Source organism: Piliocolobus tephrosceles, chromosome 10 (assembly GCF_002776525.5).
Source record: "Piliocolobus tephrosceles isolate RC106 chromosome 10, ASM277652v3, whole genome shotgun sequence".
NCBI classification, from domain to species: domain Eukaryota; kingdom Metazoa; phylum Chordata; class Mammalia; order Primates; family Cercopithecidae; genus Piliocolobus; species Piliocolobus tephrosceles.
In genome coordinates, this window is record NC_045443.1 from 29,780,608 (window position 1) to 29,803,840 (window position 23,233).

Consider the following 23,233-nt stretch of genomic DNA (forward strand, 5'->3'; position numbering starts at 1 on the left):
ACATACCAATTATGAGAATAGTAGTCTCCTTTGGAATGGGGGTAATGAATCTTCCCATTTTCTCCAAATAACACTGTGCCCTGAGGTTTACAATCTTCAAAAACACAAGAAAGAAGTCAATCATTTTCCTTACCCATCGACAACATTTCAAAATGATCCAGAGGCCAGCCTGAATCTATACGGTTTATATTATTCATTTCATTGATATTTATGGGAATGCAAATATTTTTAGAGGCTATGATTTAGACATTGTATTTGCAAACAGACTTTAAAAACATTTCTGAATTCACCATAATTTGAATCAAAATAGAAACTTTTTAAAACACTTCTTCAGATGTAACATTTATCCAACTTTCCCATCTCTTTTTAGGCTGCCTTGGGTAAGGTTAAACACATTCATCTAAAGATACTAAAGTACAATTTGGGAAGCTGAGGCGGGTGCATCACTTGAGGTCAGGAGTTTGGGACCAAGCCTGGCCAACATTAGTCAGGTGTAGTGGTCCATGCCTGTAGTCCCAGCTTCTCAGGAGACTGAGGCAGGAGAATCGCTTGAAATCAGGAGGCAGAGAGCATGCCACTGCACTCCAGCCTGGGTGGCAGAACAAGACTCAATCTTGAAAAAAAAAAAGAAGATGCTAAATCAGCTGGGTGCAGTGGTTCATGCCTGTAATCCCAGCACCAGCACTTTGGGAGGCCGAGGTGGGTGGATCATCTGAGGTCAGGAGTTCAAGACCAGCTTGGTCAACATGGTGAAATCCTGTCTCTACTAAAAATACAAAAATTAGCTGGGTGTGCTGGCAGGTGCCTGTAGTCCTGGCTACTTGGGAGGCTGAGGCAGGAGAATTGCTTGAACCCAGGAGGCAGAGGTTGCAGTGAGCAGAGACTGCTTGCCACTGCACTCTAGCCTGTGTGACAGAGTGAGACTCCATCTCTAAATAAATAAATAAATAAATAAATAAATAAATAAATAAATAGATACAACTTTTAGTAATGGCATGGAAAGTCTCCCTCATTTACTCAGAAGCTTTAGATGCCAGGGTTAGGTTTTAAATGTTGGAGCCTATGTATGAATATGGGAGGGGCGTTTAAAGTTTACATTTGAAAATTTAAATAAAACTCAGATTGTGAATATGGTACAATCCTTCTGTTTACTTTCCTCTGATGACTTTTTTCAAGTCAGCTTCCTTCGCTAATTAGAACCACACATACCCTCTCCTCTCTGGCTTCTGTTCACTTCTTGGACAGAACTCAGGGCCTTTGTTATATACCTCAGACCCACTTTTGAGATGGGTTGGCCCTGATCCAAACCTGTAGAAGGTATGAAGAGTTAGTGTCTTTTCCAAAACATTTTTAACAAGGTGACGTTAAAGACTATTAAGAATCGTAACTTCTACTAAAATCAATGCAGAGGGAATCTTTTTCTCAGAGTGAGTGACCCACTAAGTCTTTTAGAAAAGGTTAAAGGACTACGTGGAAGCAGAAGTAATTTATTTGATTTGATGGTTAGTGTGGTTTTAAAAATAAGATATGAAATATTCAATTCTCTGATTTTTAAGGTTAAGAAAACTGAATTTAACCCTATTTCCAAAGCATAGCCAGTTCTGGAAAGAGATAGGGAAGATGAACTGGAAAAAAAAAAAAAAAAATGGCAAACAGAGGATGAGAAGCTTAGAAGATTATCCTAAGGAAGCATTATTTAAATAAATCACTTATCACATTCCGATGTTCATTTCACTGGGATTAACCTTTAATGTCTGATTTCATTGCTCTTGTAAAATCTCATTGTTACCATTTACCTTTGTTCAGGGCTTTTAAACCCTGTCAACTTTCCCTTCCAGGTGATCAAAATGGAATACAATTGCTACCAGAAGAGAATTGCTCCCTTGCAGTAGAGGAGTGAAGAGGACTTTTACATTTAAGACCAAAGAAGAGTCTGCGGCAGTCCGAGGAAGTGCTGGCCTGTGGTAGGATCCACAGCACCACTTCTGAAACCCCTCAGTCAGGTGGCTGCCCTTGGACTGCCATGAGAAAGGGATGGAGGATGGGGAGAGCACTATGTTCTGGGGCTCTGGGTCTTGTCATTTTAAAAAATATTTGGTTCCTACATTCAACTGCTTGTTCCGGAAAGCTGTGTTCTCTCAGGCCTCTTTCATTCTGCAGAGGACAGGTTTGGTATCTCCAGGCCCACATTTTCCTAATTTAGATTTTAGTGTCACAGAGCCAAATTAACTCTCCAAGGCCTCCCTCATTTTTTCACTGTTGCCAAGTAAGTTAACAAGGTTGAGCGGGCAAAGTGGGAGACGAGTGATTTATTTTTAGTATTCTTAAGTAGTACAGAGAAAAATTATGCCAACTGAAAAAATGAAGAAAGAATCCCCTAATGAGTCTATTCTCAAGGTCTGTTAATAAAATCTCATAAATGCGAAAAGGCATCTCATGAAAATTTTATACAGGGATTTGGTTTGTTCAAGTTATATTGACAGATTTCTGTACTCAGGGTTTCAGAGACACAAGTATCTACATTGGACTAAGAATTTAAAACCAGCCTTATTCTTGCTTTGTTCTAAAGCTTAGTTCTGATAATATCGCAACATAGCAGAGTAACTACCCTTCAGTTAGGATGAGATGAGGAAGAAAGAATTCACCTACCTGTGAACAGGTTCTGAGTAATAAAATCCATCAACTCAGACACTTTGGAGAAAATGACAAGTGATGCCTTCATATGGTTGTTTCTTAGAGGAGCTGAACCTCTAGCACAACCGACTACCCAGGAAGTTATCCCAGCAAGAATCCAGATTCCACCACCTCTTCTACAAACCAGTGGTCCTCCAGAGTCCCTCTTTCATGGTACAAAAAAAGAGAAAATTTGAAAATAGCCACAGTGTAAAATATTTTGTCATTTCCGCAAACATCAGCACTCATCACAAAGTGAAAAGAGGTAGAGGCAAAGAAGTCCACTAGCCATCGTCCATCAACTTTTTGTTTATCCATTTTCTTGTGTCCTTATCATTAGTTTCAAGGCACAATCTTTTAATCAAGATAAAATCTCTTTATACCTATTGGCTGCAATCTTGTCAGGTTAACACTTTTTCTTCCTCCCCCCTTTTTTTTCCCCCACTACCATGTACATTCTAAAAATCGTTGGAAGGGAGGTAGTATAGATAGATGCTTCTACTATAGCTTGTCACCTGGAATTGCAGGAAAGACTAGGTCATCTTCCAGTCCTATAGAGCATCAGTGAATAGATCCCCCAAGATAGTTCAAGGCCTCAAGGCTTTAAGAACAGAAAGCCTGGGCCGGGCGCATGGTTCACACCTGTAATCCCAGCACTTTGGGAGGCAGAGATGGTGTATCACCTGAGGTCACGAGTTCAAGACCAGCCCGACCAACATGGTGAAACCCTGTCTCTACTAAAAATACAAAAAAAAATTATCTGGGCGTGGTGGTGGGTGCCTATAATCCCAACTACTCAGGAGGCTGAGGCAGGAGAATCGCTTGAACCTGGGATGCAGAGGTCACAATGAGCCAAGATTGCGCCATTGCACTCCAGCCTGGGCAACAGAGTGAGATTCTGTCTCAAAAAAAAAAAAAAAAAAAAAAAAAAAGGAAAGCCTGGGAAACCTAATTTTACCTCTGGGGATATATGTAAATGATCACACTGGTTCTTATCCTACAGAATAAAGAACCCAAGATTTTAGGATTTCATCTTCAATAACATTCCAGAATCTATGCTGCTTTAAGACTATGTTTCAGACAACTTTTTGTCAGATTAAACTCTTCTCAAAAGGTGTAGAGGGCTTCATCCAAAAATTGATTGCCTATAATGAATGCAGATAGCAAAAAGTACCTTTAACCTATCTGTTTTCCAATTTAGAAAGTGGCATAAGTGTAAGTTTCAGTCTCCTCCCTCCCAAACTCCTGTCATTGCCTCTAAGAAAAACTCAAAAATCCTTCCAACAGATAATTTCAGAGAGCTTCCCTCAACATTTTCAAGCTGCTTTTTGGCAAAGAAAAATGACTCCTTACTGCTCCACCTTAAAAGAGAAGATAACTTACTTGGAAGACCTATCTAAAGCTTAAAACTCCTGTGTTTCAAAAATTGGTCTCCTTGTCCCCTCTAAATATCTTGTGAAGATTGGTATTTATTGTGAAGTTGTGTCAGTCTTGGGAGATTGTGGTCATTCCCAATATCTCTTACACAACTGTGACCAAAGCTATGTATCTTCAGTCAAATTTTGTGCAAATATATTCTGCACCAAAGGAAAAAAAATCCACAATGCTTAACAATATGTGAAATGAAGAATTCATAGCTGGACCTAATAAGATTGTGAAAGTGGTCATCTTGCTTGATTCCATTAGGTTGGACACGTTCAAACTAATCCCTTTCCCCAACCCACCAAAATGAAAGAAGTGTAGGAGTAGGAATGGATGTGGAGACAGGAAATAATTCTTTCTGCTTAGTTCAAGTACACTTTCTCAGTAGAAATCAGATAAAAAGATGAAGGGAAAAGGAATTTTGACACAGTAACAGAAGAAACAGGAGCTTCTTTTGCAGAAAGGCAGAATCTACTTTCACCCACATGTTGCTAAACAACTAGGCTGGTTTACACTTTTGTACCTGGCAGGTGTTCACTCCCCCATCAGGGAAGCCGGCGCACAGCATGGTCCTTCCCAGGGGAGGGAGGTTCATGCTCTTGAGCACAATATTACACGCTCTGTCATCCATGATGGAAAGTTCCATTTCTTGTAGGACATTTGAATATTCTGATGCTGCAGAGAGAGGACAGATAAGTTAGTACACAATATCCTCATGGAAACAAATTAATGAGAAGTCTACACGTTTAGAACTATTTCAAACAGATTTTTAACCACATGTAGAAGTAAAATTGTTTTTAGGTGTGAATCATATTCACTTCTAAAAATCAGATACATGGCAGACGACATTTTAAAAATATTCAGCAGATTTTTAAGATAACATAGGCAATTGTACAATTGTGGCTTCTCTAAACAAATGCTTAAATGTTTCCCCAACAGAGGAAAACTTTGGTCAATACAGAAATGTTTTATAACAATCATTTTTTTTTTTTTTTTTTTGAGACAAGGTATCCCTCTGTCACTCAGGTTGGAGTGCAATGGTTCAATCAAGGCTCACTGTAGCCTCAACCTCCTGGGAGCAAGTGATTCTCCCACCTCAGTTTCTCAAGTAGCTGGGACTAGGCATGCCACCATGGTTTGCTAATTTTTAATTTGTGTGTGTGTGTGTACCATGTGTGTGTGTGTGTGTGTGTGTGTGTGTGTGTGTGTGTGTGTGTAGACAAGGTCTTCCTATACTATCCAGGCTGGTCTTCAACTGCTGGGCTCCCATCCTCCTGCCTTGGCCTTCCAAAGTGCTAGAATTACAGCCGTGAGTCACTGCACCCTGCCTAAAATTCTTTATAAAATAAAAAATCACAATGTATTTTTGTCAAGCTTTGAGGTTGACAAATAAAAATTATATTTATTCAAGGAGTACAAAGTGATGTTTTAGTATATGTGTACATTGTAAAATGATTACCACAATCATGCTGATTAACATTACATCACCTCACAGTTAACTTTTTTTTTGTAGTGAGAATACTTAACATTTACCCTCTTAGCAATTTTCAAGTATTCAATATATTAACTACAGTTCCCATGCAGTATATTGGATTTCCAGAACTTACTTGTCATACAATTCCACATTTACACCCTTTGAACAACATCTTCCCTTTTCTTTCACTCTCAAATCCCTGGTATTTACTCTTCTACTTTTTGTTTCTGAGTCTGACTTTTTTAAAAAGTCACAATATTAAAGACAAAGAAGCTTAACTATTGTTACTATTTCCTGATCATCCTTTTGCCTTATACCTCCTCATCTATCACAGCTCTATCCAGCTTCCTTTATCTGCCATACCTAACCAAATTGGCAGCAGCAGGAGTGATATGAATAGCCTTTTAAGAAGTATAAGCCTTTTGATGCTGAGGATAACCAGAAATCTTCATTGTGTCAGAAATTAGGGATAAAAAATGATAAATGTACTACTCATGGTCAAGAAAATTATTTCTGCTTCCCCTGGACATACAGAGATCTGGAAGAAGTATTAAGTCATTCTGATGTCCCTTACTCTTGGAAATCTTGCCCCATCCACTGGACAAACAAATAATTCCTGGTTCAACTTTATCATCACTGTCAGGAAGACAGATTGGCTGAACAGCAGTTCCTGAGAAAACAACAAGAAAGGCATGAGGTTCATGGATAAGTATCCATGTTGAATACATTTGGAAAAGTGAAAGCTATTGATTTTATGGTTTCTACGCTTTCTTCCTAAATGTAATGGTGACATATTTTAAGTTTTGGCCCCCCCATAAAAACTGTTTTGTATTTATAGAAATTTAGAGAAATGCAGAAAAAGTAAAACAAGGAAAAACATAAGGCCAATTGTTCTACACACTACCATGAGCCCCCCCCAATCTACTAACATTTTAGACTACGGCTTTGTTTTGAAAGGATAGTTTTTCACTCGACAGCTATTGAGCACAAATCCAGAGGAATTAGCCAGGCCCCTACCTTTGGGAGATTGAATTAATCTTTAAGATCCTAGAAATTTACCTGGCCATGAGAGGAGCTGTAAAGAACCTGGGAAATTTAGAAAAAATATGGATAATGGTGGGGAGAGACCTGTAATTTAAGAGAAAGTGGCTGAGGATTGATCACAATTGATATTCAAATCTTTAGAGAAAAGCCCAGTAACTGCAACCATGAAACAAAAAATAATTTTATATCTAGACATGTGCTGAAAATGTAGCACACTAAAAACAAAGAATGGATCTCAAAAAAATCTAGAAGGAAAAAACCATATTACCAAAAAAGGAATGTTATTGATTTCTCAACAGCAGTAAGTAAATGTTAGAAGATAGTAGAACAAGATGATCAAATTGTCATGTGGCAAGCACTCTTTTAGATCTCAATGAGTGAACAGAAAGAAAAATATTTCTGTCTTGGTAGAACCTACACGAGTGTGCATATTTGTGTTTGTGTGTTGGGTGAAGGGAGAAGAAACACATAGCAAATATAATACGTTGTTCAGTGGTAAATAAATGCTATGGAAAATAATAGGATAAAGGAGATTAGTCTGGAGATTAGGGAGAATGGCATGGAAGGAGTCATTTCAAATATGATGATAATGGAAAGTCTCATTGAGCAGGTGACATCTGAGCAAAGCCTTGAAGCTGAGGAAAGGAATCATGCAGTTATCTGGGTAGAAGTCATTTGATGAAGAAATACTCCTTGCTGCAGGATCATGCATACATGTTTAGGGGACAGTGGGAGGCCAGGATGACTGGAGCAGATTAAGTAAGTTTCATAAAAAAATAAACAAATCAGAGGTTAGATTAGGAAAGAGGGTATGTCAGATAATAATGACATTGATTTTCATCTAAATGTAATGGAGAACCATTGAAGTGGTTTGAATAGGGTGATACAATCTGATTTACCTATTAAAAAGTATCATTCTGGCCACTGGGTTAATAACAAACATTAGGAAGACAGAAGCAGCAGCTTCCGTAAATTTCAGAGACCATTAAAATTAACGCAGGCAAGAAATGATGGTCGTATTGCCTGGCAAATGCGTGAAGTGAGAGAGGAAGAAGCAACAGGATTTTCTGACGCATTGGATGTACAGTATCAGAGAAGGAAGAATCAAGGATGAATCCAAAGTTTTTTGGATTTAGATGTTTAAATTATTGATCCTGAATGAGATCACTACGAGAATGAGCACAACTAGAGAAAAAGATGTCCAGGGTTGAGCCTGGGCACTCCAACGATATGAAGTCAAGGAGAAGAGGAAGAATCATCACAGAAGACTAAGAAAGGGTACAATAGGGTAGGAGAATAACTAATGGATTCCCAGAATTCAAGTGAAGACAATATTTCCAAGAACATATGAGCAATTCTGCTAAAAACTATTATCCAGAAATATGGGAATTGAGAAGTTACTTTGAATCTAGTAACATAGAGGTCATTAGTGACTGTGACAAGACCAAATTTATGAAACAGTGGAGTGAAAGTCTGATCCACTTAAATGTGGAACAGACATCTTAACCTAATACATCCAGCTATGAGAATTGAGGAAACGAAATTGACATAACTAGCATAGATGGCTCTTAGTAGAGGTTTTCTATAAAGGAAAGAAAAGATGGGGCAATAGTTTCCTCTTACATACACTTACAGTTTGAGTTATTCTCAGTATTTTGATCATCTACTATCTCCTGACATTCACTTACTGCTGTTGAGAAATCAATAACATTCCATTTTTTGTAATGTGTCTTTTTCCTTCTAGATTCTTTTGGGATCCTTTCCTTTAGTGTGCTACATTTTTGCACATGTCTAGATATACAATTATTTTTTGTATAATAGTTGGAGTTACTAAGCTTTTTAAATCTAAAGATTTGGATATCAATTATGACCAATCCTCAGCCACTTTCTCTTAAATTACAGTCACTCTCCACCAATATCCATACTCTTTCTAAACTTCAAATTGAATGTTTATTACACTCTATCTTCTCTGTCTCTTATCCTCATTGTCTCCTCTGGGTAATTATTTCAGATTGTCTAGTTCCATACACCTAATCTAATCTGGTAGATTAGTATTCTACTGAGTTGCTAATTCCAATTACATTTTTATATTTTCACATTTTACTGGCTTATTTTCAAATTTCCCTTTCATCTAATAGTTTCCTCTGGTTCAAAATCATTTTCACTTCTTTAAACCTTAATATACTCATTTTCTATTCTCTATCTTGACATTTGTAACCTTTGAAGGTCTGATTCTGATTGTTAATGCTTCAGACTCTATTTTCGATGGTAAATTTCTCTGCACTTTTCTGTGCTCGAATTCATTAAAGCTTTATGGGAATATATTAAAGCTGGGATTTAAATTTCATTCTCTCAGAGAGGATTTATTTTTGCTTCTGCCAGAGGCTGATTACTCACCTGCAACCACTTAAAAATTTTGCCTTGGAGTGTTTGTGCCACACAGGTGATGTCAATTCCAGCATCAAACCTGAGTGAGGCCTGGCTCATGATTACAGATTCTTCTGAGAACCCTCTGTCCAGAGCCAAGGTTGAGACAAGTTAAGTGCCCTTTTTCCCTCACTTTATGTAGCATAACACGCACAAATCCCTCTCCCTATCTTTCAAAGCATCACCTTTCAGAAATTTCCAGGTTCTTTACAGTTCCTCTCATGGCCAGGTAAATCTCTAGGATCTTAAAGATCAATTTGATCTCTCAAGGGCAGTGGCCTGACTAACTACTCTGGATTTGTGCTTTGTTTTTGGCCACGTAACACTTCCTTTCCTTGCATTTTAAAAAAAGGAGGGGGTCTTTTAGTATTTTACCCAGAAAGTTTATATTACCTGTGTTGAGAGAGTGTTATGTATCTTGTTTATAGTAATGACAGAAAGAAGTCTCCAAAAACATTTTCAAATGTTCCAAGCTTTTTGGTTAGAGATGAATATAGGTAGGTAGTTAGAATGGAGCCCAGCCAAGAAACAGGAGTCCTTAAAATACCAGTTGGCCAAAATATGGACTTAACCTAAGTTGTTCATCAATGGATGAATGAAAAAGAAAATGTAGTATATACACACAATGGAATATTATTCAGCCATAAAAATAATGAAATCTTGTCATTTGTAACAACACAGATGAAACTGAACATGGATATTAAGTGAAATAAGCCAAGCACAGAAAAACAAATACCACATATTCTCCCTCATGTGTGAGCTAAAATACTGAATCTCATGAAGATAGAGAGTAAACCTGTGGTTATGAGAGGCAGGGAAGGATAGGGAGGAGGGGAGGATGAAGTGAGGTTGATTAATGGATACAAATATACACCTGATGTTTGATAGATCAGAGAAATAATTCCAGCGTTCCTAGCATATATAAAAAGATAAATATTTAAGGTGATAGATATCCTAATTACCCTGATTTGATTATATGAATGTATCACATTATCACATGTACCCTGAAAATATGTACTTCTAATATGTATCAATAGAAATAAATGAAAGGGAAAAAAATGTTGGTTATTAGGTTAAGCATAAATAATTTGTGGCTGGGATATGTAGCTTATACAGTACTTTATTTTTTTAAATAGGTTATAGACTGAACAAAATTATTTTAAAAAGAAACAAAGCTGAGCTATTCTATTACTAGACAGCCACACAGACATTAAAGTTAACTTGTACATAATTAGCAATTTTCCTCCATTGCATTTTTAATATTCTAACTCTCCATACTCACCAAACTTGACTTTGTGTTTTAGATACAGCAGTGCAATATCAGGACTCATATATTCATGGCTGTTGTATTCAGGATGGGTAATAATTTTTGAGACAGGAATATTCTGTTCTTGCTCATCCTTCTGAGAGAGGCTGTACTCCCTAGAAATCACAATTATGTTCTTCAGTTGCTTCCTAAAACCAAAGATAAATATTTCATAAATAGTTGTTTCCCCTACACAAATCATCTTGGTTTGATGTAATTAAATGAAGAGTGATTAATGTACCTTTAAGCAACCCTAAGTCTTTGAAGAAGGTTTTCTTTATTTATTGAGTGTTACCAATGGTCATATTTTTTTTTAATCTAGAAAAAGTCATGGTTTTCGTCATGTTTCCATTTTTCTGAGTTAAGTAATTAAATATTGCCTCCTTTACTTCTTTGATATACAAACCTTAGTTCATACATGCTATGCCATTTGTAACAGGATATAAAAGTTGCTTTCTAGAACTGTTCCTTCTTTTCTCTTATTAGTACCCTCTATTAATCTGGTCAAATATATGTAATTTCTGCAGCTTTTTCCCACCTAATGATTTAAACCCAGCTGATTAAAACTTTGGAGCATCCATTTAACATTTCTTGTTAATGCTTTATTACAGTAAGTAACCACCACCTCTACCCAAGCACTAAATCCATAAATTATAGATGATGTCTAGGATTGTTTAATTCAGTAGAACAGGAAGCACTGGAAATCTTGGGACAGACACGCATTTCTGGGAATCAGGAAGATCAGTGGGTGGGTGCACTGGGAGGCAAAATTAAGAAAGGAACTGAGAATGAACCTGCTATTTAGAGCAACAAATCTCCCAGTCCCATAGCTAGGAATCAAGGCCCGACAAATAATGGAAATCCACAACTTACTCACTGAGGCTGTCCAGGCAGTGTGCTGCTGTAACAACACGATCTCCTTGAATCAAGCTTCCTCCGCAGAAGTGGTGCTCATGTGATTTTAGGGAGACCTGCCAGAGAAGAAAGTTACAAACGCAGCTAATATGTCTCCCCACAGATGTATCTCCATCGGAAACACTGGAGATCAACTTTTCTAATCTGACATAATATTCTTAAAATACTGACATAAATTGGATAGTAAGATAGTTCCTATGAAGTAAACTTTTTGGTAGAGAGCTAGAGGGGGTCAGGAGAAAAACTGCAAATCAACGTGGATTCTTGCTTTTGAAACAAAGGAAATATTTCACCGTTTTCTCATTAAGAAATCAATGCCTTTGTTGTACTGACCTGCCATGGATGTCCAGCCACTGTTGAATTTCTCCAACTACTAATTCTAGAGAAGAATCTAGATCCCACGGCAGTTTCCTTACTTTTCATGTTGACCATGCGAATTCCACACTTCAGTCCTATGTAGAAGAGCACATGTGTGTGTGTGGACACACAGAGCCTTATTTGAGAGTTCACTTTACCAAGATTTCCCGTTTGGATTTTCCTGGCCTGGCACAGATGTTCTGATAGCACTTAGCTGCAGACTATTGCATTCTTCTCTCAATATTTTCTTCAGAATATCCCACAGTCACCTGGGTTGACCAGAATTTGCCTCCTGTCTGCTCCCTTTCAGCCCGTGTTACCATTGGGCAGGAAGGAGCCAGTGCTACCTCTGGTAGGTGACTTGGGGCTTACTTTGGGAAGATGCAAATTTAGGTTATGTTAAAGATATCGGGGGCCACGTGCAGTGGCTCACGCCTGCAATCCCGGCACTTTGGGAGGCCCAGGTGGGTTGATGACTTGAACCCAGGAGTTCAGGACCATGGGCAACATAAGACCCCACCTCTACAAAAAAATGTAAAAATTAGCCAGGTGTGGTGACCTGTTCCTGTGGTCCCAGCTACTTAGGAGGCAGAGGCAGGAGGATCACATGAGCCCTAGAGGTTGAGGGAGCTATGATCGCACCACTGCACTCCAGCCTGGGCAACAGAGCAAGACCCTGTCTCAAACAAACAAAAAAACAAACAAAACAAAACAAAACAAAGATACTGGGGGAATAACATATACTACTCTGGAAGGGAGATACTTGACTTTAACTTACTTCTGCTTGGTTAGGTTTCCTTGGGGGAGGCTCCTTAGTACACACATGATTATCAGGTGTGCCTACAAACTTGACCTCTAGAATCCAAAAAATTTCAAAAAGGAAGTCTGGCCCAGGCCTTCCTTTAGGGACATCTGAGCATGCACCACCCCTCACCCTTTCTTCCCAAATGCCTCAGGTGTGGCTATACCACCCTGACTTCCTGAGGCAAGGAGTAATGAAATCTTCCCTCTCCAGTGGCTCAGCCTCCTCCGCAGTCCTGGTGCCCAGGGCCCTGGGCTCACCTAGGCTTCTGGGGTGGCCGATGACCAGCAATAGCAACAAACCAGCACTGGCCAGCACACCCATAGCCTCCATGCTTCAGTCTCGCACGTCCTCCCTCCCTGCAGGCTGCGAAAACTCTGGAGGGAAGGCGGGGCAGCGCCCTTTATTCCCTCCCGTGGCGCCTATGGGCAGCACCTGCCGTGGCGCCTGGGTTCACAGGTGTCCCTCTTCACGATCATTTGATCATTGTGAGCTGCTGCCACTCTCTGGTCGTCCCTGGTGTCACAGCGTCCCGCCACCCCGCCTTAGAGACTGGCGCGAGGTGGCCCAATGGGCGGCAGGGGTGCTCACACGTGTGCAGAGGTTCCTGCCAGCAGATCCAGAGCAAGCCGATCAGTGGCCTGAAACGCTTAGCCTTGCGAATTATGTCTCAGATTGGGGAATGCGGTCCAAGCTCAGGGGCAATGAAGCTGGTTCCCCACACGAAACACAGGCAGGACTGCTGAAAGGCGGGGGCTCATGAAGCTTAGTACAATACTGCCACTTCTGAGAAGCTTGTTGAAGCCTTTGACCCTCTAGAGTTTTCAAAGAGTGAATAGGAGAGATCAGGCTCGAGCTGACATCATTTTCTGGGTGGCAGCACTGTCCTCCATTTCAGCAGAATGGGCCCAAATCTATAGAATCCATCATTTAAGATGATTAAAAATAATCTATTGGTGAGATGTCACTATTTTCCATGAATATTATTTTGTAAGGCTGAATTTAGAAGACAAATAAAGCCAGAATTTGTAATGGTCTTATATTTTGTCAGAAAATCAGGGCAAGGCTAAGTGGACATTCTATATATATATCAAATGACCTGGCCACCAGTCCTCCAGTGCCAGTTGGAGGATTTTACTTTCAAGTGCTCTATTTTACTTTCATGTAAAATAGAAATAAAAGCTTCTTGAGGTAGGAGGGTACATAAACTAAGGGGGACAGGTGGGAGATGAACAGGTAGATGGGAAAACAGAAGGCAGTCAAGGTGGAGATCATGTAAGCACAGGTACAAGCAGGTGACAATCTACTGGGTACAATGACCTCTGTGACTGCAGGAGAGAACAGAGGGTAAATGGACACCTTTTGATGAAAAGCCTAAAAAAGGGGAATGATGCCTGGCATTGTGGCATGTGGCCTATAGTCCCAGCTACTGGGAAGGCTGAGGCAGGAGGATGGCTTGAGCCCAGTTCTGGGTTGAATGGCACTATGCCATTCTGGAGTCTGTTGACACTAAGTTGAGTATTAATATGGTGACCTTCCTGGAACAGGGCACCATCAGGTTGCCTAAGGAAAGGTGAACTAGCCCAGGTTGGAAACGGGGCAGGTCTAAACTCCCTTTCAGTTCAGTAGTGAGATCTCACCCATGAAAAGCCACTGCGCTCCACCCTGGGCAACACAGCGAGACCTTGTCTCTGAAAAGAAAAAAAGAATTTTTGTTTAAATGTGACTGGAACTCAAACTTGAAACATACATCTCAAACCTTCTTGTTTCATGAACCTGAGAGCAGTTTCTGTGATTTTTTTTGCTTTGGTTTTTTTAAAACAAGGTCTCACCCTATCACCCAGGCTGGAGTGCAGTGGTGCAGTCTTGGTTCACTGCAGCCTCAACCTCCTGGGCTCAAGCGATTCTCCCATCTTTGCCTCTCAAGTAGCTGGGACTACAGGAGCACACCACCACGCCCGCTAATTTTTTGTATTTGAGGTGCAGTTCACCATGTTGTCAAGGCTAGTTTCTGTGATTCTTATGTCCCGAGTTCCACTACACTAAAAAGCTCTAGAGCTCCACTGACCAATGTGGCAGACATTAGCCATATGTGGCTATTTAAATTAAAATCAATTAACAGGAAATCAAGTTAAAAATTCAGTCCTTTAGTCACACTAGATACATTTCAAATGCTCAGGAGCCACCTTGCCTAGTGGCTACCATGTTGAACAGCACAAATATAGAATATTTCGTCATCACCAATAGTTCTATGGGCCTGTGCTGTTCTTGAAAGTAGCACTATTTTCTTTTGAGTATTTATTTCAAGGAAAGACACCTCGGATGACAGTTTGAGTAGATGACTCGTTGGTTTCATGCGTGGGTGTCTAGGGGGTAAGGGGTATCCAGCATGCTCTTAAGGTAAGCAGCTCTTCTGTGAAAAATAAAACATTGAACCTCCAGGCTTCAGTACTGTCCAGGTGTGGTGGCTGCCTGAACAGTGGCCTTCACCACTCTCCTCCCTGCAGTCATCACATGGGGGTGACCATTGGAACCACTGTGCCAGCTCCAGGGCCATGCCATTCTCCAGTAAAAGCTCAGAGCACCCACATGGACCCAAAGCCCTCTTTCTTTTTAGCAAGAGGTAAGATGAAACCCACCAAAAAGTCTTTACTAAACAAAACGGAAAGAACTAGAAGGTGAACATGTGCTGTGCAAGAATGGTCAGGCCAGCAATATTCAAGTTGCTGGTCATACCATGGCCAGCCCTTGCGTGAGGCTCACAGGTGCTGTCCCCTTTCACTCTTCTGCCCATGGCACACAGCTTTGCAGCATATTCTGTGGTTTCTTTGTTTCAAACCTGGGAATCTCCACGCGGTGGGGCACTGTCTCATTTCCTGTTACAGGACAACTCCCTTTTTTTCCAGAGTTCAAAACCCACAGCTTCAACTGAGACCCTATTCTTATATACCCAGGTTTACTCCCTTACAGGCCTCACAGAATAATGCCTTTCCATTAAGTGGAAAAAGAGCCATTCAGTAAGAATTACACACCATTAATAGCCAGGCCATAGGCCAGGTTCAGTAGCTCATGCCTGTAATCCCAGCACTTTGCGACGCTGAGGCAGGGAGACCACCTGAGGTCAAGAGTTCAAGACCAGTCTGGCCAACATGGTGAAATTCCATCTCTAATAGAAATAAAATTTTTTTTTTTTTTTTTTTTTTTTACTGAGGCATGGGTGTGGTGGCACATGCCTGTAATCCCAGCTATGGGAGGCTGAGGCATGAGAATCTCTTGAACCTAGAAAGCGGAGGTTGCAGTGAGCCAAGATTGTACCACTGCACTCCAGCCTGGGCAACAAGAGTGAGATTCCATCTCCAAAAAAAAAAAAAAAAAAAAAAAGTCAGGCCATTAGTTTTAGACTCAAATGTTCTAATAAAGTAATGGTTTAAAAATAAGTTGAGTTTGTAGTTATATTAAAACATCCAAATGGAAGAATCCTCTTTTTATGTTTAAAATTACTTCAGAAAAGGAAAGGATATCAAGGAGAGGAGTGGGCTGGACTACCCCCAGAAAGTGGTGACTTGTGATGTACAGCAAATCTGTCTTTAATTTGGACATCTTCACTAGCATTGGACAACTGTGATCTGCTATTCAAAAAGCTTGGCTGTGAAGGACACACGGAGATGTGATAGCAGCTACAGATAACATGAAATAGAGAAGGACTTTTTTTTTTTTTCCAAATTGTTTTGGTGTTGATTACCTGTGTATGTGCTTTAAGATAGAGAAGAACTGACAATCTGACAAGAGTCAGCAAAAGAAAGAAGTTAAAAGATGAAGGAGAAGTTAAGGAATGGAATGAAGTTCCGTAAGCGGCAAAATTCAGAACCTAGGGTCCTCTTCTTCCATTATGATCACAGGAGAAAAGAAAGGATAGAATTAGGTGCAGGTAAATGTATAGATGAAGTGCAGGGCACTGGCGGATATCGGCTTTCTACCTTTTATTTACTCTATGAAGAGAGAGGTGACAGCATCTAAGCACGATGGGGGAGTGGATCTGGAGTGGGCGAGTACTGAATTGGCACTGTGTGGAGGAAGGGAAAGAGAGCCGACAGGAAGCACACAGAACAATGCAATGAAATGAGTAAATGAATGAAAGAAGGAAGGAAGATGGTCCTTTTAAAAAATTGTTAACACAGACACTCCTGGTGACATGGACATCGGTAGGTACTAGCCATGAAGTACTTGAGAGACTGAAACCAGACATACTTATTTTAATCATATTTTATATAAAATAGACATTTACATAAATTTAATCTTGGAAAGACCTAGGCAAAGTATACATCATTAGACTCAATGGGAGAAATACTTTCTGGAAGATAAATTCTAACGGGCACAGCCAAAGTAACAAAAATGTACATTTACATACAACTGATCAAAACAGGAAGTACGAAAAAAGAACAGGATGCAAATCATTTCCCCCTGACAAAAGGAGGGATCTGTATGAATTACAGCAAATCAAATGATTTCCACATTGTAAAAGCAAGCCATGGCTTCTACAGATATTTTAATTCCTTGGGAGAACACTTCACCTCATCTTTTTTTCCCCAGTAAAGTAACAATCACTGTAGGAATTTTTAAGTGCACAGACTGTAAAATAAGAGTAACTACCTCTGCCATGTTCAAGCATTTGGGCAATTCAGTCACTTTTAGGGTTGTATCATTTAAAAAAGGGCAACAGTTATGAATTATCTCATCAGATGCATAGTGTTTTTCAATCCAGATTCAAGAGTAACCATTAGAGTTACTCATTGAGCTTAATGGAAACATCAAACCAACCAGTCCTTTCATGGGTGGTAAACATGACTGAGACACTGGCCAACTTGGCCCAGGTAAGGTGGCTCTTCAGTGGCAGAGCTAGAACTAGAACTCAGATGTCTTGATTCTTGGGCTAGTATACCCCTTCTATGGACCAGCAAGATAAATAACCCCCAAAGGACATCACACATATTGAGAACTACCAAATTTGATACAGATACATATACAATGTGTACTACTGAGAATGCGAAGAAACTACTGGATTTTTAGACATAGACGTGTCTTTCCAGGTGGGAGTCAATGGTGAGCTATGCTTACAAACCAATAATGAGCATATATTGTGGTGGATGCTGATTTTATGAGTTACAGGCCATAAAGACTTTAATTAAAAAGATCAATTAAAATCAATATTTTAATATCAGCCAACTGATTGTTATAAAGATCTTATCAATTCTGTTGTGCCACTTTGATTGATATTAAACCATGCTTTTGATTGCAGTTATTTTCTGTTCTCTTTAAGTTACATGGCTACAAATAAAATATTGAGGGAAATAATATTTTTTAGAAGAACTATTCAACATATTTTCCTTTTGGATCAAAGACTTCAAGAATAATCATAAAATGTTATAATACTTCTCTATCTTATTTTTGACACCCTAAGCTTTTATTTTATTCAACTGCAGCCTAAATGCAAGATTTGACAGGTATTTATTCTTTTCAAATGTCAAAAGATACCATCTAGATAGCTAAGTTAAGCTATATTTGGGAGATACCAACATATAATCAAATCAAAGTAAATGTAATTTGGAAACCAGGAACAAAAATTTTTTAAAAATCACCTCTAACTATAGTTGTTGTGAATGTCGTTCCTAATATCCTCTAGATTTATTATTTTAAGAAGGTGAATCCACCACAAAATCAAAGCAAAAGTTTCTTTTTTTTTTCATAAACAGATTCTAACAAGTACGAGTAAGAAATAATTAACAAAAGCTCATGTGTGCCCCAAATAAAGATAGAGATGTAGGCATAAACTCTATACCACGGACACCTTCTATGAGTCACGAAAATATCAGTCATATATACTGGGCACTTAGTCTGGTACATGCAAATTTCAAGGCAATTCCTCTCCATCTGAGAACCAGGAATTCTGTAATTTTAAGGCCAAATTGTAGTCCAATTGCCACAAGTGCAAAACCACCCCACATAACCACCTATTTGTGAATCATGGAACGATAGCCTCAACCAACCAATTGTGCCATAAATCATTGTTAAGACTTCTTTGGCTCATTTTAGTATAGATTTAAAAGTAAAAATTGCAAAAGATTATAAACATCTATTATTTTGTAAAAGTTACAAACTCCCATTACAGTTATCAGCCTTGTAGCGGTTCTCCAGCCTAGCTGCACACTGGAATCGTGGACAGCCAGGATGATTCAACCGGAGATTCTGAAAGGTCCTCAGGTGATTCCAAAGTGCAGCCGTGTTGAGAGCCACTATGTGTGAGGGAACAGATGTCAACTATCAGCTGAATGTAGCTCTTCAATCTGAGAACCTGGAATGTCTTACAACGACAATAGGAAACGCACATTTGCTTTGTTTCTCCTCACATTACAGTTATTGCGGGCCAGTTTTGATAGGACAGTTTGGATTTTCTCATTTAGTCTGACTGAAAAACTGTTTCACGAGGCATTTGCACAACCACTGCAAAACACTGCATCAAACTAGGTACCACCTATTACAAATTTCAGATTCTTATGCTAAGGGTTGTGAAGTACTGTAGGAGGTTGGAATTAAAGTGCGACAATTCTCTTTGTTTTGTGATAGGCTTTAAATTAAACAACCCAAAAGGATATATCTCAGGATTCTCTATAATAAAACTTCTTTTCCTCCAAGGCATTTGCATCTTTGGTTTAGTTCACCTATGTTGTATCACTGAAACATGTTTTACAAATACTGTTAACAGATCGAAAGCATCTGAATCATTTAAAAAATCCTGAATGAATAATTCATAAAGTTAAAATAAGCTGCTAAAGCCATTCTCGTGGCTTCTATATCAAAGGATACATAAAGAAATGGACACTTATCAGGGATTTTGAAGGCAAAGAAGAACTGATTCTAGGTACAAAAAAAAGGAGAGGTTAGATGGACTGGAAAAAGAGGGGTGATATATACATGAGGAACTCTAAATGTAGCTGGAAAAAAATAACAAAGCTGTTCAGAGTAACACAATCATAAAATGAAACTCTGATCATTGGTTCAAATGTTCAGCCAGGCCAAAGCAACTCCTGTTTTATCCTCAGCCACTTTCCTTCCTACCCAGAACCTGTTTAGGAACCCAGTGCAAAATGAAAGTGTGGACCTCTTGCTCGAAAATTATTAAGAATTTCAGCCAGACATGGTAGTTTATGCCTCTTAACCCCAGCACTTTGGGAGGCTGAGGTGGGCAGATCGCTTGAGCCCAGGAGTTTGAGACCAGCCTGGGCAACAGGGTGAAATCCTGTCTCTACAAAAAATACAAAAATTAGCTGGACATGCTGGCACATGCCTGCAGTATCAGCTACTTGGGAGGCTGAGTTGGGAGGATCCCTTCAGCCAGGAAGGTCAAGGTTATAGTGAGCCATGTTTTCGCCACTGCACTCCATCCTGGGTGACAAAGTGAGACAAAGTGGAACTGTGTCTCAAAAAAATAAGTAAAAATCAGACATTCAACTGAGCTCAGCATGCTTCAGAGTGCAGGGCCCTGTGGGACTGCAAAAATTGCACATCCATGAAGCCAGCTGTGCTCCTACATTTCAAGAAGGTGCTATCAATCCACACAGCAAGTATACTTTCATTAAGGGCAAACTAGATGCACCTCTATGATGAACGAGGGCACTCCATTTTTATTATAAAGGTAAGTTCCATGTATTATTTCATGTTACAAGGACCAAATGAAAATAGTTACAAAATACATTTAATATCTTTGAAAAATAGTATGTGATTTATTTTCTTATATGCACTGTTTTAACTGTGAAACTATTGCATTGGCCACATCTCAGTGAAGGTATTCACTTGGGATAAAAGTATCTGATCCAACAAATAATTACTTTTTTAAAAAACAGTGCTTACTTTTAGTGTTCAAAAGATGCCAGTGTGTGTAGACAGAGTGACAGTGAGAGAAAAAGAGAGGGAAGGAAAGGGAAAAGGAGTAGGGAAGGATAGGGGGAGATAGGAAAGCACCTACCAGGAAGCAGACAAAGTTTCCTGAAGGTCATGTGATCCTTTACCCTCAGAAACTTTTAGGTTGAAATCACCATTTCCATTATTCCAACAAAAGTACTCTCCTATCTTTATTAGCACTTCAAGTAAGGTGTAATAACTGTTCAAAATTTGGAGCTCAGTCTTTTCCATTAAAGTTTTAAGCATGAATTTTCATTACAGATAATTCTGAAAAGTTGTAATAAAGTCCTAGACATTAGGGCTTCATGTTTTTTCAATCTGAGGGTGGGGTTGTTATTTTACAATAAACACGGGAGTATGTTTCTTGACCCTAGGACTATGATTTTGGGAGGAAGAATATATCTTAATTAAGGTTGTGGACACATTTATGTTATATAACACGAAAAATCTATTAGAAACAAGCGATCGTAGTGGAAATATATACATTATTGGATTACTGATGCACACAAAGAGATGCATACTAATTCAAATTCTGTAATCATTTGCATTTAAAATACTCCCCTCGCCACGCCTTCTGTGGAAATTTTTCTTGTTTACTTAGACTTACTTTGACAAAACAAATAATAACACTGGGCTAGTGCTTCCTGATACTGGGTTGAAAGAAGCAGAAGGCTATTTTTACCCTGCCCTGGCCTGAGCATGTGAATTATGTGAGCTTTCAGGCTATTATGTCTGAGTGCTACCTGGCTCAGCACTACAAACAGTACTGCCTGGAGTGTTTTGGTTTTGTTTTTAATGATGAAGACCAAATTAGAATCAGGTGTTTCAATTTCTTCACTTCCAAAACATACTACTGCCAAAACACTGAAGGCTGATTCCTCACATCTCTTTAGCAAGTGAATAATCAACACAAATTTTGGAATGGACTGTTAAAACTTAACTATTTTACAATTTAGATTTACATTTTATAAGATCAGTTTTGAAAGCTGATATTAAAACCACTTTGTACAGAGAGAAAAGTGTGTGTGTATATATATTAATTATTTTATAAGTTATGAAATAAATAACACTAAAAATAAATGTCAAATTGTGAGTTCAGCTTTGCCTTCCCTATCTCTTAAATATAAATATATATTTAAAATTTGAATTTAGATCTTTACCCTAGATTTTTAGAGCATTCTCCATAATATTCTCAAAACAAAGAATTCTAGGTATTAATCATTGATGTTCTAAGCCCAGAATTCTCATTAAGCCTAGGAACACAAATAAATAGAGCTCTTTTTCCATCTAGTTAGAATCTATGAAGATTTCTGTGATACATCATAAAGGTTCCTCAATGGGTAAATATATTTTTCAAAAAATAATAAATCTCATGATGTCTGAACATTAAGATAATAAAGTAGGACATTTCTGTCAGTTAATATCTTTAATTTTTTTATGTAGAATATACTATTTTTTCTCCACCAAAATAACAATATATTTGCAGGCGGGAATATGTATGATTTTAAATGCACTTTTGAAATCTTAGAGTAGAACCACTACTCTAGTAATACTTGTAATAAAATTAAAATAGTTTTAAACACTTCCATAAAGAATCAGGGGTGCCCGGCTCCTTGACTTCCCCCTAGGGATAAAGACATCCATATACAATTCCAGGAGTTTCCCTTTAATTTCTCAAAAAAGCACTAGTAATACTCTTAGGGGGATATTAGATAAAGCTCACTTAGCAATAGCCCTTTTTCCCCACATATTCTGGAAGGTTCTACAAAAGCTATTAGATACTCATTTCTGGTTCTGGAGAATTAAATAAGCCAACTCTTGGTAGGATTTTCCAAATGGCTTACCACAGAGGATTTATCCTCTTTTGAAATATTTCATCCCATAAGGAATAGAAGCTCTGCCTTCACAGCATTTCAAGCTTCTGTATTTCTGGGACAAAAAATGTCTAAACAGAATTAGATCTCCAGGTCTCAAAAGCACAGAGATCTATCAAGAGAAATCTGGAGTTAAACCAAACAAAAATCTGTAAAATGTGTAAATGTCGTTCTCCTTCCCTCTCAGACCTTCTTGCCCTTGTTTGCTATTTTCGTCTTCCTTCATGGAAAAGCAGGTCCTTCAGCACTGGGCTACCAGCAGATGTCCCAAAATGTGTCACCCTGAACTCGGAATGAGTGAAAATCTCATTAGTTGTGCCCCTGCTGATGTGAAAGCAAGGCTTCCATCACTCCCCTTTCAGAGGGACCACATTATCCTATGAGGTTGACTCAAACGGTGCTATGTTTGATCCTTTTCTCGAACTTCTTGTAATCGTTTTTCTAGGCGATCCAATTTGGCAAGATTTTCCTTCAGCAGTTTGCTGTCTGGAACCAACTGTAAGGCTCTCTCATAATAAGCTCTTGCAGACACATATTTTCCCTGGGGGTGAGAAAGAGAGAGCAATTACATTCTGATCCATCACAAAACTCTCTCAGAGAACGAAGAGACTAAGAAACTGACCCTCTGCCCAGTTTTGCATTAATGTTCTCATATGGAAACTCTGTCTGTGTAATTTTATCCTTGTCTATTGGTGCTTTTGGAGACTCTTATTTGTTTTAAGCACTAGATCAGCTGGAGAATGTGAAAGAGGAGAGTTATACTGTAAGGATAAATGACAGAAAAACAGATTTTCAATTCTACTAATGCAGGGTGTGAGGTTATCATTTCCTAGTGTCCTCAGGGGGCTAGTACTGTTCCTTTGTAATTAAATGAAACCATGGCACAAAATTCATATCAGGGGAATGGGGTGGAGGGAGTGGGAGAATGAGAGACGAGAAAATGTTTTTAAAACTGCAAGAAGAATGATTAAATAGTTTGTGTG

General features: G+C 38.9%; 2 protein-coding genes across 3 annotated transcripts in view; both read right to left on the reverse strand.

Annotated features, from left to right (window-relative positions):
* OVCH1 (ovochymase 1) overlaps window positions 1-12,744 on the reverse strand; it is a 79,795-nt gene extending 67,051 nt beyond the window's left edge. Inside the window, 8 exon segments of the mRNA XM_023208924.1 lie at window positions 1,206-1,308; window positions 2,650-2,839; window positions 4,619-4,770; window positions 6,144-6,239; window positions 10,323-10,495; window positions 11,220-11,317; window positions 11,595-11,713; window positions 12,681-12,744. Coding sequence (XP_023064692.1) covers window positions 1,206-1,308; window positions 2,650-2,839; window positions 4,619-4,770; window positions 6,144-6,239; window positions 10,323-10,495; window positions 11,220-11,317; window positions 11,595-11,713; window positions 12,681-12,744 — 995 coding nt within the window.
* Window positions 12,745-16,657: 3,913 nt separating this feature from the next.
* The window catches only part of TMTC1 (transmembrane O-mannosyltransferase targeting cadherins 1), a 292,296-nt gene continuing 285,720 nt past the window's right edge, over window positions 16,658-23,233 (reverse strand). For both annotated transcript variants that reach the window (XM_023209004.2, XM_023209003.2), the window contains one exon: window positions 16,658-22,791. In XM_023209004.2, coding sequence (XP_023064772.1) covers window positions 22,651-22,791 — 141 coding nt within the window. In that variant the 3' untranslated portion in view covers window positions 16,658-22,650. The remainder of the gene's footprint in view (window positions 22,792-23,233) is intronic.